Here is a 16,291-nt window from a genome sequence, read left to right on the forward strand (position 1 = left end):
CAGAAGAAGAGGAGGGTCAGGCCTGCGACAGGGAGATGCAAGACAGGCGAGCAAGGAGAGGAAGGCCGTGCTGGCCTCAGGACGGGACAGCGGCCTGGCCCGGCTCGGAGACCTCCTAGCTGCCGGTCACCGACCTGTACAGGGCTGTGAAATGAGTGTAGCAGGCTGGGATGAGCGTTTCCAGCTGAATGAAACGGAATAAAGCAAAAATGAAACGTGCATCACATGTGATGAACACAGATGAAAACTGCGCTAGTTCTGAGAATCAGAAAAACATTTCTACCGATTTCCTGTGATGACGGGCAGCATGTCGGTTGATGCATTAGAAGTAGCCTGAGTGACTTTGAAGGTCACGTTCCTCAAGTCCATGATCCCAAGACTCATGTCCTCCAGCATGGCCAGCTCCTCCCCTGGAGGCAAGAGAGGGAAAGGCTGTCAGGCAGAGGGGACCTGCGCTCTCCCCTGGACTCAGCGTGGCCACGGAAGGACAGCAATGAGCTCAGGGTGAAAGTGACGAGGCGGTAAGAGTTGGGGGGAGGCTGGCCAAGTGCCTCACTTCTCCGTGAGTAAAGCCCACTACTGAAGTCCTATGGCCACGTTAAAAAGCGCAGCTGGTGCAACCAGGCCTTGTAGTTCCCGGCCCTTTCCTAGCAAAGGGAGGGGTGGGGGACCTACATGTGGGAACCTCAGAAGGCAAAGCCGGCTCTTTAGGCGTTGTGATCTTTCCGTATTCTTTAGATCTTTTGATATTTCTTCAATGTCTTAGAACTCCAAAGATTAACAGATACTTGAAAAAAAGTTACCCGTTTTTACCTTCTAAGAAGAAATAAACAGAAAACGAAGGTGAGGAGAAGAGAGCATTTATAAGACAATTTGGAAATACCAACAAATTTTTTAAATACTCCTACTGTGTGACCCAGCAACTTTCCTTCTAATAATTTAGTGGGTGCAGAAATGGGCCACAAGCGGGTGTGTGTGTGTGTGTGTGTGTGTGTGTGTGTGTGTAACTATATAGGGCTTTTTTTAGTTCTTTGTCACGTATCGGGGTGTTTGGATACATTTTCATCAGTACGTGTTACCTGTGTACCAGAAAACCACTCAGGGAGACGAGAGGGGCCACACACGGAGGCTCTCACAAGCCCAGCCCAGGCGGCTCACCGTAGGTGCTCAGCAGGCTCTCAAACTGGGCGAGCAGCCCGATGGTGTAGAGCTGCCGCAAGAAGCCGTCGTCGTGCAGGCAGTTCCTCAGCTTGATGACGAAGCCACAGATGAGCGCGGTCAGCTGCAGGGAACAGACACCGCCTCACCTCGCGCCTGGCCCGCCCCGGTTCCTGCACCCGCGTTGCTCTGCCTGCAGCGGCCCCTCACTGTCGGGGCCTGGGACCAGGAGTGCAGAGGCCACGGGAGGGCTCGCTTCCAAAGGTCCGTCTGGTTTTGGTTCAGCTTCCGACCCGACCTTGGGGTCACTCCTGGTCCAGAACCTTCTGGAAGCCCAGAATGATTTCCCCACGGTGAAAGGAAAGGCCTCTATGCCCAAAGATCCACAGCAGCGCCGGCTGGAAAGCGCGGTGCTCACGACGAGGGGCAGGAGTGGAGAACAGGGTGCCCCGTGCACAGCCCCGGCCTCGCGGGGACAGGAAGCTGCACAGAACCCACCAAGCCTCTGCCACCATTCTCTCTGCTAATCAGATTACTGCACCTGAAAACTGGTGATGCTCATTTAAGCTCTTCCCTCCTCTGAAGGGAAATCGAAATCACTGGAATAGAGTTGTGCCTGAGCGGGTCTAATACCTGCTGCTTTATAAACCAGAAAACAGATTGCTCGTCTTCCCTCAATGAACTCCTCTGCAGGGAAGAACAAAGGTGGCACCAGGGCCGGTGTGACCCCAGGCTCCTTGGGGCAGGTTCCCAGGGAGCAGGTGTGAAGCCGGACCGTCCTGAGCACCTGCGATCCAGCAGCTCCTCTCCCCCTCCCTCCAAGGCCAACACCCAGGCCTCAGGCCACACGGGCAAAGCCACAGGCGGGAGGGCACAGCGCCACGCTGGTTTCCTCAACCGGCAGAGAGGGACAGGTTCACCTACCGTCTGGCAGAAGACCACGTCGCGGCGGTACTGCAGGCTCAGGAAGGTGGCGATGGTGGGCGCGCTGTCCTGCATGAGCAGGAAGACCATCGCCTTCTTGGCCTTGTCGCTCATCATGGCCACGCAGTCCGTGAGGGTGGTCAGCAGGGGGTACAGGGCCTCGCTCCACTCACCTGGCACGAGGGGCGGTCGGCTCAGAAGGCGGCGCTTCGAAGGCCCCCGGCCCCCAGTCCCGCACTGGCCCTGCCACCCCGCCTGCCCCTCCTGCCTCCGCACGGCCCAGAAGTGGCGCCAAGTTCAGCCCCGGTCTCTGCCCTCCTAGCCTGAAGCTTCTCCAGCAAACGCACCATCAGCCCTCCTCGGGGACCGCCGACACCCCCTCTGGGGACTCTACACACTCATGGCCCCGACTGTTCCTTTCAAGGAAGATGACAGCGAGCTCTGGGAGTCATGACTCAGCAAGAACACACTGTGTCTGCGGAGGCCAGTGCCTCCCGGCACCGCCGTCCCTCGCGGGGTACCTGCTGTCTGGCTTCTCTGATCCAGGTGGCGAGGCAGAGCCCCGGGCTTCCGGAGCAAGGCCAACCAAGCCTGGCCGAGCCTTTGCGCAGCGGGCGCAGGCCCCACCCACGACTGCGGAAGGACCCTCCCCGCCTACGCAGCCGCAGCCCTCAGCGTCCCGCCTCCTGCGCTTTCTTCCCCGCCGCCACCTTCCTGCCGGACTCTCCCTATTCCTGGCTTAGTGGGGTTGTTCTGTTTTTGGAATACAAGGAAACTTTGACCCTGTACCAAAACAACTTTTTAAAAATAGAACCTCAGGGGAGAAAAACAGAGTGAAAGGTATTTTTGGTTTTGGCTCTCCTTGGTCCTTCCTATTTGGAAGACATTTAGACGAGAAAAGACATGCCCCCATCAGTTATATTTTTTTAACAGGCCACCAAGCCCAGAAATAGGCACTGGATCATCACCACTGGGTGCGCCCACTCGGAGCACGGCGAAGGCAGTGGTGTGCAGCCCGGGCAGGGCACCCTCCTAGGATGGGGTGAGGGTCACAGGATGCCCGTGGCCGTCGCCCCACTCAGGACAGGCCCTGGCCTCGTGAGCAGTGCAGCTGCTAGGATGGTCAGCTCCGTCTCAGATAAACAGAATCTTAAAAAGAGAGAAGGGAGCTGTGGCTCTGCTCTCTCAAACTGTGTGCTTCACGCTTTGCTGAGAAACAAGTTCAGAGAAACGCCCAAAACCTACAAAAGGACTGCCCTGTACTCAGTGTTTGGTCAGCGCAGATTTTCAAGTCTACGTAGCCATTCAAAATTTGGAAATGATCTGAGTGTATGTATATGCAGACACACTGTACATGGACAAGGATTTCTATCTCTAGTGGAAAAAAGCAGGCTTACATTTAGAAAGTCTATAGCAAAAAGGTCCTGGCAAATAAATCACAGTGAAAAAGAACCCTGCATGGAGGAGCGGAAAATGTGAGTCCCAGGCCCCAGCTGCCACTGAGCAGTGGTGGGTGAGCCGTGGGCAGGTCCCCTGACCCCTCAGCCACAGGGGCCCTTCGCGGTAAAACGGGGTGACTGTTGTGGATAATATCCACGTCTTTCTTCCTCTAAAATTCTCAGAGACCATGTTTTTGTTTCTTTGAAGAACTCTGTTGAATCCATGTCAATTATATTCAACAACTGTCAGAAAAGGCCAATGGGCATTAAGTTTTAATAGCCAAGTAGTTTGGGGAAAGGTAGGCAGTCATTAAGACTATGCTTCACCTCAGAAGTAAATGCTCTTAGAGCAAGTGTTGCCAGTTTTACTTTCTGTTCCACTTAACATGAGTATATATATGTAATCACTGTGCAACTCATGATCATTTTAACCTGAAAATGATCAGAATATACAAGTGGTCTTATTTGACTGAGCAAGCCCTCTGCATACAATTTTTTACTCTGCCTACTTCTGTTTAAGCAAAATCCACATAAGAATGACTTAGTTTTGCTGCATTAGAGAAAAAACAACAAACCAGACCAAAAAAAAAAAAAAAGACACTGAAAAAAACTGTAGAATTGGAAGAATGGTTAAAAAAAAGCACTCAGGGTTTGTTCCGGAGAAGAGATGTGGCCCTGGGCGGGAGTTGAGCCTGATGTCCGCCCAGAGAAGGGCTCAGCCGTGTCTGGATGGCTCCGGAGTTCAATAAGAGCATCAACCAGCCCTTAAGTCAACACCTGTGAGTGCCTCACTCTCTGTTTTCTCACTTAATCCACAGAGAGAGGACTAGTAATATGGGTAAGGAAACAGCCTCAGAAAGGCTAAGTGTCTTCCCAGACACACAAAAAGAATGGCCACTTGTACACACATCTGACTACACAGCGAAGAGCCGCTGGGGATAATACATTTTGGGTCAACACGAGGGGAAACCAAACTTCAGAACTTCCAAACAAAATAAATTTCAGGGACAGTGATGAGATTTCTACCAGAACCTAGTTAAGTACAGGTGTCTGGGACGTTAGGGTTGGTGAGGGGGTTTACTCTGCCTCCTACATTGGGAAAGTCTGGCAATGAACAAAAAGCACCAGTGTCTAAGCAGCACCCTTCGTGCTGGAGCTGATGCCCCTTGTGGGGCAAGCTCCTGATCTCACTGCTCACCTGGAACAGTCACTGACGGGGGGCCAATCCAGGACTGTGCTACTTTAGGTCGCTTTGCTTTTGTGTATTTTTTTTTTTTCTCTCATTAATAGGGGAGGGAAAGGAGAAAGTAGGGAGAGAGAGAGAAAATGGTGTGTGTTCTAACTCAGACTAAATACAGCTCTGTAGGAAAAGCTAAAGGAACCCTTGGCAGGGGACCTTTTAGTCCATCTGACATCAACTGTGGACAGGCCACCAAAGCTTCTGGAAGTGACAGAGCTCACAGAAGACGAGGAGAGCTGTACAAGCCAGGCTGCCCGAGTGCTGCCTGGGAATCCGCTAGACCTCCCCTCAGCCCTACAAACTGCAGGGCTTGCAGAGCCGAGGAAAGCCCCGAGCTGCCTCGGGCCAGGGTCATGAGGCCGCCACCCCCTATCCTGGCCTTAACTGCTGGGGACGGTCACCGCCACGGGGCTCGGGGGAGACAGCGCAGCGAGAAGGCACCGACCTGTCCTGCAGGTAAGCTGGGGGGACTGGGAGTCCAGAGGCAGGTGGGAAGGAGCCAGGCCCAGGCCAGGGGAGGTGCTGGGGAGGGCCCAGGTAACCGGAGCTGGAGACCTGCTCGTGACCAAACTAACGTTTCTGGGGAGAGAAACTGAGGGGCTGAAAGCAAACTGGGGGGTTATGAGGTGCCCAATCGGATTACCCACTGATGAGCAAATGGGGTTCTGGAGTCACGGCCGTGAGCGGAGCTGAATTCCCTGGTGCTGTGTGAGTGAGAGGATGCTCTGAGAGCTGACGGGAATAGTGCGGTAAATCCCGCAATCACAGCTGGCTGCACCCTAGACATAAGGCAGGTGGCCTGCTATGTCATATTTACATGCAGTCAGAGGGCGGGATGTAATCCTCAGGCTGACTGGGTAGCTGCGTTTTGGAGTGTAAGGGGAAAAAAACCCCACAACATCGTACTTGGGGGTCTCGTGCTCCCTCTGGGAAAACCACAAGCCACATCGAGGAAATTCGATATGAACTAGAGCAGGGGTCGGCACATTTTTTCTGTAAAGGACTAGACAGTCAACACTTTAGGCTTTGAAGGCCACAGGGTCTCTGTCACAACTACTGGACTCTGGCACTGCCCCAAAGCAGCCGTGGACAGTACGTGAACGAATGGGCATGACTTATTTCCAGGAAAACGGTATTTACAAGAGCAGGTGGTGGACGGGATTCGCTCGGAGCAGTGGTTTGCTGACCCCTGAACTAGAGTCACAAACACTGATTCCTACATGCAAATGCAGTCCGAAAGATTCCATTTCTAGCACTAACTCCACCTGAAGCCCACAGCAGTGCCTGACAGGAAGTCTAAGGCTGCAGCCAGGCTCAGAAGAGAGGAGGCTGCGTGATTACCATGCCACAGCATCTGGACGGCTACCTCTTATCTGCCTCCCCCTCCATGGGACACTCGCAAACTCAGGTGAAATCACAGGAAGTGTCACATACCATCGTGTACCTCTCTTAGCCAGGCCACCCACTTCAGGAAGCCTAATGCGCTCGTGGACACTAACTTCTGAAAAGGGTTTAGGACGGGAAAGTGACAAAAACGCATGTGGTAGCCTGCTTCTGGCCACAATACCAGCCCGACTGGCCCCTCGGCAAACCTAAGAAAAGTTGCTACATCCCTCACAATGAGGAAACTCCTAAAATGTTTTCCTGACTCTGGGAGTACAAGGTAACCTTTGACAGTTTAGCTACAAACACGCCCTGAATGTTAAGAAGACATCTGCAGAAGCCTTGAGCAGAAACCACGTACCTGGGCTGGACTCTTCAGGAGGGGGACTGCAATCTGCACAGAAATGGAGGGTGACATGGATGATTAAGGAGCGGCACACGGTTCAAACACGAGCAACTCAACGCTTAGCGCAACTGCAGCAGCAGCTGGCAGTAAGCCGGCTAAACTGAGCCTCGGGGAAGAGGCCGGGGGCCTGCCTGTCTCTTCCCCAGGAGTCACACGAAGGTGGTCGGGCTGCCTGGAGCTCCCTGCCCGATCCACCGGTGTCAGCATTCATGTTGCTGGTACTTCAACATGACACACTCTTCGGGAAGAGCAGGTTAACGTGTCACAATGAGATAAAGCCCCCACGTCCATCCCATTGCATGTGCTGGAGCCCACGCTGGCTCACGACATCTGGAAGCAAACTTGCAGTGAGAGAGACTGACCGGTAAATCGAGCGTGCAGCTCAGAGCCCACCGCCCTGACTGACTCTAGAGCCCGGGCTAAAGGTCGGCTGCTGAGATCCAAAAGGTTAGGGTCCAGTCATGAAACCCATATACCAGACACATGCATGCCAATCTTTACGATGTTTAAGCCAAATACAAAACGTTTATGATTGAGGGAAGTCTAGAATTGGAACATCCCTCCAGGTCCCTCAAAGAATACCAAGTTTAACTCAATTTCACCTACACTGAGTCACATCGGGAAGTACGCATTTCAAGTTCTCTTCTCCCTTAAAAACTCTAAAATTCCTGGTTAACTGGGTGTGCCACCTGAAACAAGTTTGAAAAGGGATCGTTTGGGCTAAAAGCTTATTTTATTTTATGTCTAAACTTTTCAGTTCAAAGAACGTTTTAGGATCCTGAAACAGGTAGTTTCAGATCCTCAAGAATAACTAGAACCAGCTGAACGGAGACTTTGACAACCTGGATTGTCCAGAAGGGTGGTGGCAGGGATCTTCTGTCTAATCGTCTTTGGCAATGACTTCTTAAACTGGCCAACGGGACAGAAAATAGAGCAAAATTAAAGGCCTCTGTATGTTGAAGACTTCAGCGTCTTCACTAGAGCGCAAATATCCTGAGACTGCCTACTTCACAAAGAGGGAAACCACCGTGGGGTGTGTGATGCACAGTGGTGACTGTTCAACATCTGTCTGGCTAAAATCAGAATTACCCCAGGCCTTGGAAAAATACAGATTTCTGTCTCCCCATAACCCTTCCTCCAAGATCCCGAGGCTCTATGAGGAGAAGGGTTTAGAAGCCTGTTTTCACGATCTGCAGTGATCCCAAACTGCTGGGCTGGGACCATGCCTGAGAAGGGATCAGGGGTTAAACCCACCGGGTAGACTCATCTTTCAATCAAATGGGAGAGAGGGATCTCCTCTTAGATCACAGAGGCCCCTGCGATTTGATGCCCACTGTGGACTGCTCCACACACATGCAGATTTTAGCACACAATCTCAGGGGTACGTGGACCTGGGGTGTAACCCATAGATCTCAGGTTAAGAGAAACCTGGTCCAGGGTTTGAAGGACTCTTCGGGGATGAGGAGAGCAGGAGAGAGTGTGTGGGGGAGGTAATGGAAGTCACCAAATCCTGACAGTTTGCAGACGGGTCACTTGGGTGGAAAACCAGGAGGAGTGGGAGGCTCACGGAGCCTCTGCGGTCCCCGCTGCGGGGGACTGGTCAGTGGGCCCTGCGGAGCCCTGACCCCAGGCGGGGTTGAGGCAGGGCGACTCCTTGATGAAAGATGAAAACCAAGGACCCAGGACAGGGTAGAGAATTGGAATGAAAAGAGAGAACGCCTTCAAAGAGGCATGGAGTTGTTCACAGGCAGTAAATACGCTGGTGTGAACACAACCCCGCTCATTAGGCCAAAACAAGTGCCCCAGGAACTTGGAAGGGCATCGGGAGTCACGGCAGAGCCCAGCTCTGGTCCCTGAGGACAAGAGATTGAGTAAAACAAATGGCTCACAGTCTGGCTTTTCCAGATCCTCCTGATCATGCCGAGGTCTGAACAGCTTCCCGGCTGTGCTCAGATGTTTAAATTAAGGATCGTGTGCAGGTAATTTAGAGGCATATGGTTTCATAAGTTTCTTTTGAGCTCTGATCAGCAGAGTCAGACTCTCTCAAACGCTTCCTACTCCCATGAGCACAACAGAGCTGATCTGTACGGCACACACAGGTACAAGTCAAGCCCTAAATATCACAAATAAATGCTCCTTTAAATAACTTTAAAACTGCACTTAAATTTGTCTATATATTTGAACAATATGGGACGTGCCTAGAAAAAGAGGACATTTCAGTTATGAATACAACAGTATATCCAGTTAAATGAACTATCTCCTGCATTTAAAAAAATCCAATCAGTAACTTTTTTTAAATCTGCAGAAAAATGTTTAAATTGCAAGCAAGACAATACTAAAGAGAAATGAGCAATGAACTTTCAGAAATTTTTTTAAAGAAACACAATTTACAGTAAAAAAAAAAGAAAAAAAATGAGAGCACGAACAAAAACAAAACAGTTCCATGAACCAAACACAGGTTTGGGGAACTGAAAGTCGAACCCCTCACAGATGGCAGAGTGGAGGACGGGGACACCGGGGAAACACAGGCTCAAGTGAGAGCGCACCCTAGGGACAGACTGCAGGCGGACTGGAGGGGTAAGGCGTCTGACAAACCCAAGGAGGATTTACCAAGAGGCTCTGACAGGGGAGCGAGACCCTGCCTTGAATGAAAGCTGCCCGGTTCAGAAATGACAAGTCCCACTGCCAGCGGCCCATCCCTGGCCCAACTGGGCCTTAACCCGCCCAAAGCGGGGCAAGGAGGCGGCGGCAGCAGCTGGATCTCAGCTGCCTGGCGCACAACCCCACCATCTCTTCCGGGGAAAGGCCAGAGCTGCAGGGACCAGGGACCCAGGGGTTCAGGAGGCACGAGGCCCCCAGCTGTAAGGCGACAGCGGGGCAGAGCGTCTGGTCATGCCCTGGGTCTCCGCAGGCAGCAGGCTGTTTCTGAAGCGTGCCGCTTCACGCCAGCGTCCTGCCTTCTACCGAGAGCCCCACCTTGGAGGTGGCGCCGAACAGAGGAACCTAACTGGCCCCCCAAGACGTGGGAGCGGGGCCCACCCTCTGACTGGGTTACGAGCAAGGCCCAGGGCAGCAGGCCTCTGCCGGATAAAAGTGCGCCCAGCCAGTGACAACCAGCCTTTCCAGACGAGTCCGCTGGGCTTGCCACCAGCTCTCATCCAGAGAGAGCTGCACGCCTCACGTTTTCCTTGATGCCTGATGCAGTAAGCAATCTCACGAGAAAGGCATCTACCGTTCGGCCTCCTTCGGGTTCCCAGACTGGCTGACAAACCAGCAAAGTCCAGGAGCCCCACCCTCCCGGACACGGCAGCATGAGCCCACAGGGCCCTGAGGACCGGCCTTCACCTGCAGGCTCACACGCGGGCCCCGCAGCCGTGAAGGCTCGGGGAGCCCCCGCCCCCACTGCTCTGGGTGCCGCGACACCCCCTCTGCTGAGAGGCCTCCCTGCAGTCTGCGTGGCGGGCGTGGAGTTAGAGACACACACGAACACACGGACAGCGCTCGAGGTGGAGGTGGGAAGCGGGGTGCGTACGCACGTGTGGTCGGGTGAGGGCGGCATGCGGTGGGGGGGCCTGGCGAGGGGGGCGCGTCGCAGAGGGGGTCCTCCGGTCGGATCCAGTAGGCCTGGCTGCCCCGGTTACCTTTCCTTCCTGCGCAGCTGCCGGTGCCGGGGAGGCTGTGGTCGCAGCCCTCGCCCTGCAGGCGCTCCCGCTGCAGCAGCTTGTCGGCCCGTTGGATGATGCACTCCAGGCTCTTGTCCACGTTCAGCCACACCTTCTCCTGGCGGACCCAAGGGGCGCGGGGTCAGCTCTCCCAGCAGGAGACACAGGGCAGAAAGCAGAGCCCGCCCCCGGGCACCATGCCCACTGAGACCCCGCAAGACGCAGAGAGGGCGAGACAATTTGGAATCCCCCATTAAATCTGCATCTGCTTTTCCAAAGACAAGTCGATGTCCCGTGGGCATCAGTTTCAAAGTTTGGGGGACGTCTGCTAGTCGCTGTCCCGGAGGCCACTGTGGGCACAAGGGCCACGGGAGCACCCTCGTCCCCTCCTCCCTCCCCGCAGACCTCGTACAAACACCGCAGGGGACTGAGGTCTTCTGCATGGAGGCGGTGGGTCGCTCAGCATGGGGGACGGGGGCGGGGGGTCCCTGCAGAAACCCAGGCAGCACTCAGGACGCCAGGGCAGGCCTGGGGGAGCGCGCTGCTGCCGCCGGTAATCCGGTGCCCCCAGGACGACACCGCCGAAGAACAGTCCCAGCAAATGACAAACACGAGTCCGTGATGTGTCACTCCCTCAAGGGGCAGACCCTGCTCTCAGAGCCCACCCAGCGGAAGCAACATCGTGACGGGATGTCAGGGCAGCGTCTCCCAAATCCTCATCAAGCTGCCCAGCACCTCAGCTCCCACATCTCCAGAAAGACGTGGCCCCGGCAGGGCTGACGGCCAGCGGAGGCCGAGGGGGCAGGGCCCGGGCTGGGCCCGACACGCGCGAGGGAGCGAGGCCTCGCATTTTCCAGGCCGGCTCAGCGGCAGGGTGACGGGCGGGGGCGGCAGACTCACCCACTCCTCCTCGTGCCAGTCCACCTGCAGGGAAGACCGGCTGTTCCTGCCCGACCACCTGGCCATGAGGGTGTCCTGGTCGTTCCTCAGCATCACCTGCTCCTCCTCAGTGGAGGTGGGCGAGGCCTTGGAGGCGATGTAGTCGGGCCGGGCCGCGTTCAGCCCGTGGATGGAGGTGGCCAGCAGCTTGCAGTCGCACACGGTGACCAGCTGCCGGGTCTGCAGGGACACACGCACACCTGGCCGCTAAGCACCCAGGTGGGGCTGCGGGGCCCGGCCTCTCTGAGCGCCCAGCCCACCCCCTCCTCCCTCCCGCATGGTGCCCACACCCCAAGAGCTGCAGCCCTCGGGACGGCCGAGGCTAAAGGCTGCCTGCCGCACGACAGGCCCGGCTGAATCTCGGCAAGAACTTCCCACAGAAGCCCGGAGAACGCAAGGAAGACGACAGGGAGGCCAAGACGCCTCTGACATTCTTGGATCCCGGCCAGCCTCTGAGCCTGACATGGCTGGAGGAGGGGCCCGGGGTGAGCCCAGTGCCAGCCTTCACTGGCTTCCCGGGCTGTCCCTCCATCCCAGGGCACAGGCCTCACTTCAGTTTAACCGCTGAAGTCTTATGCTTCACATCTAATACCTGAAGCCCCGGGCAGCGGGATTCCTGGCATAGCACTTGCGGTTCTGGTGAATTCTGCACGCCAACAGCAGCTCTGTGGCTCAGAATTTGACGTCTGACAACGTCACCTTTATTTTATGAGTGGATTTAATCCCCGGCTCTCAGTCTTTTTACTGGGCAAACACATGGGAAGGATATAAGACATTCGGACGGGGAAAAGCAGCTCATCCCAGTGAAGCAGGTGTGTGTGGGGAAGTGTGACCAGAATCTGTGTGTGCACGTGTGTGTGCTTGTGGGCACGTGTGTGTTTGGCGGAGGCACGTACGTTGAGAGAGACACTGAGTCATGTGAAAAAGCATCATCCATCAATTTTTAATCAGGATCAGATGACAGTTAATTAGAAGCTGGTTTGTGGACTATATATAAGCCAGTGAAATTATACTGTTCTTATGTTATGTGTGTATAATAATTCAGTTTCTTTTTTCGAACTGTGAGTACAACAGAAATGTGGCCCAAAATGTGCTGGGTAGGCAGTCACTAAGGAAGCAGAGGAACTGTCCCAGCTTCAACAAGACCCCCGTGCACGTGTAGGGGCTCCCTGGAAAGCCAAGTGCATGAAGCCACAGCTGAGGCTCCTGAGCTCCGGGCTCTATTGCTGGTCTGCCCCCATCCAGCTCTGTGACCATGGGCCAGTCACCAAGCCCCGCCCCAGGCCTTTGTGGGAATAGGATCTGAAGTCAGACCTTCAAGGTCATCCCAGTGTCACCATTTGTGTGGACAGCTCTAGGCACACATGAGGTGTCCAGGGGTATTCAGAAACCCAAGGGACCCCCACCCACCTGCAGCAGGGTAGCCTTTCCTACCTTGTCTGCTAAGATGGCGAGTGTTCTTTCGAGGCCAGTGGCAGACCTGTCCTTGGCCGCCCTCGAGAGCCTCTCTGCGTAGTAACTCACTTGGGTTTTCAGGGTGTTGATCTGGGCAATGATCTCCTTGGCTCTGACAATGTCCTGTGGTATGTAGATGATGGACTGGCAGCTGGACGACGTACTAAAAAGGATGAGAACAGCTTCTAAGGGGTTCTCTCGAATCGGTGGGGATAGTAGCACCTCCCCACCCCTGCCCACAACCAACACGAGGTGAAGCCTCCTGTTACTCGGGGCTGTTTCCTAGGCTAGTCTAGTTGTTGGTGGACAAGAGGAAATCTCAGCAGATCCATTCTGTCTGTACAGTAGAGGCTTATGTTAAAATACAGTTAAGCCTTTTATCCATGTTTGCATGTATCTGTATTCTTACTGTGTTTCTACCTGTGTGTACAGATGTTGAACCCAGTAGTTGCCTGGATGCTCATAACCTTTCACCTAAGAACCTCTTCTGTCGGTTTTTAAGCAGTACCTGAGTGGAGACCTGCTGACACCAGAGTGGCTCACACCGCAGTGAAGGGAGACTACAGTAGGGGCTGGACTTTGCCAAAAGAAACCTGTCTTTTCATTTGGCCAATCAGGACTTCAAACTTTCTGCGCACAGACCCACACCCTCCCTCGTGTGTCTACCCCAGCAAGTCCCCAGAACACTGGGCTTCCATCCTCTCTCCCCTGCTCCGGGATTCCCCTGCTCAATGTTCCATCACATGAAGGGGGGCATGGAGAACATGCCGAACTGGAGGCCAGGCCTGGACGCCTCACTGGCTTTGAAAACCAGTCCTTCCCTCGTCCCCCACTCCCTGCCACCGAGCGGCATGTGCATCTCGGGATCTGATGTCAAAGCTACTGCCCGGCACAAGCACCAGCCTCTGGGGATCCAACTCCACGCCCCTGGCTTCGTGGGACCTTCTAGATGGGGATGGTAAATTGCATGTCTCTTAGCGAAGATCCCCAATCAACCCAATATTATAAGTTTATTCTTCAGACCACCTGAGGGAAACGGGGAGACGTATAAGGCAGCCATGCTTCATGTAAGGAGGGGCCCTGACTGGTCCCCTCGAAGAGCTGCCCTTTGAGTTCAGGGGAAGAGGGAGGACCACACCCCCCACTGCCGCCCCTGGAGGTGAGGGTCACACGGTAGGACTGAGCCCTTTCCCTGCTGGGCTCTTTCCAGGGTAACCCAAAGCTGGGTCACCAACAAACCGCCCTGCCCATTCCCCTGACGGACTATGGGGTAAACATGCAAAAACAAAAACCGAAGCACCCCAGAAAAAAACAACACCCCAAGCCCAGACACCACAGTGAAAAACGATGCAGCTGCCAGAAGCCCATGCAGCAGGCTGCGGTCAAGCCTGCACAGCACGAGGTGCGCACGCTGCTTTCCAATCTGCAATCACTGCCAAATGAATAGCTGCCATCCAGGACAACTGAGTCTCAGGAACACGATCCGAAACAGGGTGTTTAAATTTATTCTTCCCAGGAGCCAGTATTTAGAGAACACACGGAACGGGTGCTGCACGCACACGTACACGTGTGTATGGAGACGGGTGTGTTCACTTCAGCAGATACAAAGCCTCCGACAAGCGGGACAGAAAGCATCACCCCGCTCGCTGTGTGCTCCCACAGAACCTGTTAGTAACACGGGAAGGACGTGGCGGGAGCGAGAAAGGATGCACTTCAAAGAGCTGCTGTTCACGGATGACCGTGAACACACGAGCGTGGGAGCCCAACCACAGGCCTAAACGGGGGGGGGCAGCCGCAGAGCCTCAGCCACGGGGGAGGGTGTCCTCAGCGTGCAGCACCTCCAGCAGCGTCCGTCCTGCCACGGCCCCTGAGCTGCTCCAGCTCTACGACGGCAGCAGTTCTGAGGGCTACGGGTGCCTCACAAGCCCCAGGGCTGAGCCCCTGTTCTGGGCCAGGGCAAGCGCCCCGGGCGGGTCTGGGGAGGCCTGGAACGGCAGTGGGGACCCCAGGCAGCAGGCATGGTGGCTTCTGGCTGCCATCTCACTGTTGGTAGAAAAAGTCACTTGGTTGTATTAATTGTTGGTTTGCCCTCCAGGGATAAAACTGGCCCTAGTAATAAGGTTTTACAAATCTCCATTAACTATTAAATACCATAAAAATGTAAGCTGGCTTCATTCCTACAAGACGTGAAGGGAAACTGAAAACTGAAAAGCCACAGGTTCTTGTAAAAGAAGCCAGGAAGGGACTCCCAGACGCGCCAGTGGGTTGACTTGAAATCCCAGCACCTGGGGACCTGCCCGGCCTGGGCTCCTCATATCCTGGAGGAACAAAACTGGGTCTTCACTTCGAGCGAGCACAGCAATGAACCGCTACCAGACTGGGAGGTTTTGACACAGCAGACTGGAGATGGGCTATTCATTATCACAGAACATTGCAGTTGGAAGGAGAATTCTGTCTATGAGGCTAAACTAGGAGCCCACGGGGGCACGGAGGGGGAAGCACCTCAGAGGAGGGGACAGTCTCTCCGCACGAGAGCAAGGCCCAAACACACACTCTCCACAGACAGAAAACTCACCAACACTCCTCAAAACTGCTAAAGAAAAGAACCAAAACGAAATATTAGCAGCTTGTTAGCAAACGGCAAATGCAAAACAAAAATTAAAAAAACAAGTTCTCTTTCGTCAAAATTCTGGAGATCATTTGTCGAGGCCCCGACTACAGGGACGATTAAACTCAAGAGCCCAGCATGCTCACTGGTGAGAGCAACGTCTGTGCATGTGCTCGAGCCCCAGGGAGACGTCCCATGCAGGCGAGTAACACCTGCGCCGAAAGGAGAGCTCCCCTGGTGCAAACTATTCCTGCAGGTGGTTTTACGACATCAGTAGGACATTAAATAAAAATGTATATAATATATTACAAAAATGCTGTAGAAGCACTTAGGGAATAAGAGGTACTGAAGTTAACATGCCAAACACTTAGGTATCAACACCCCAACCTTCCTGGGACAGGGACAGCCCTCTTGAGCGGCTTTCTCCTCCGGGGCCTCCACGCCAGCCTCAGGTCACACACTCGCACCTCCACGCGGCCACATGCGATGCTGCGACAGACACGCAGCTGGCTGTGCAGAGCATGGTGGCACAGGAAGCTCGCCTTTGTCCTAATTCCCAGGGAAGCACCGCGTCAGTGAATCCTCGGGGGGATCTGGTGGCCTGGCTTGTCTGCCCAGGGAGGAGCCCTTGGTGGGGACGAATCAAGGTCGAAGAGGCTGCCAGTGGCCTCCCAGAGATGCCGCCCAGCCCTGCACTCAGCTCTGACCCGACTCCCCAGCTGCTCTCCGCCAGCCTGCTGGCCCCTTGGCCCCTGACCTTTCTTCCCAACCCGTGCAGTCCGAGGTCACCTTGCTCAAGCCCTCTCCTGACTCCCGCCCTGGGGCCTGAGGCTCTGGCCGGTGCTAAGCCTCCTTCGACTGCCCCACGGGTCCTCCTGAGGCTGGCGGGCCTTGGCCTCACCGTCCTCAAAGCACTGGGCTCCGGCCCCTCGAGCCCACGTTCCACGCAGACTGCCCCGTCGTGGCCCCAGCTTGTTCCTTCTCTGCAGCCCCACCTTCTTCTCCGGGCCTCGCCGCCCCGTCTCCTCCAGAACCTCGCTCCATCGGTGTCCTCTCCCGTCTCCCTCCACTTGCCTT

General features: G+C 54.9%; 1 protein-coding gene across 11 annotated transcripts in view; it reads right to left on the reverse strand.

The window, feature by feature from the left end:
- INPP4A (inositol polyphosphate-4-phosphatase type I A) overlaps positions 1–16,291 on the reverse strand; it is a 72,515-nt gene that overhangs the window by 35,921 nt on the left and 20,303 nt on the right. For 9 of the 11 annotated variants that reach the window (XR_016395341.1, XR_016395342.1, XR_016395340.1 and 6 more), the window contains 7 exons: positions 12,586–12,769; positions 11,113–11,331; positions 10,087–10,330; positions 6,506–6,538; positions 2,083–2,255; positions 1,159–1,282; positions 284–410 (listed from right to left, as the gene is read on the reverse strand). Coding sequence is in view for 8 of the 11 variants with exons in the window: in XM_089922696.1 (XP_089778822.1) it covers positions 284–410; positions 1,159–1,282; positions 2,083–2,255; positions 6,506–6,538; positions 10,087–10,330; positions 11,113–11,331; positions 12,586–12,769 (1,104 nt within the window). In the remaining 3 variants the exon portion in view is untranslated. The remainder of the gene's footprint in view (positions 1–283; positions 411–1,158; positions 1,283–2,082; positions 2,256–6,505; positions 6,539–10,086; positions 10,331–11,112; positions 11,332–12,585; positions 12,770–16,291) is intronic. The other 2 variants (XM_022599125.2, XM_022599126.2) reach the window with 2 other exon arrangements.

This window comes from Delphinapterus leucas, chromosome 13 (assembly GCF_059928025.1).
Source record: "Delphinapterus leucas isolate spDelLeu-1000000601 "Yukka" chromosome 13, BTC_Dleu_Yukka2, whole genome shotgun sequence".
Lineage (NCBI taxonomy): Eukaryota > Metazoa > Chordata > Mammalia > Artiodactyla > Monodontidae > Delphinapterus > Delphinapterus leucas.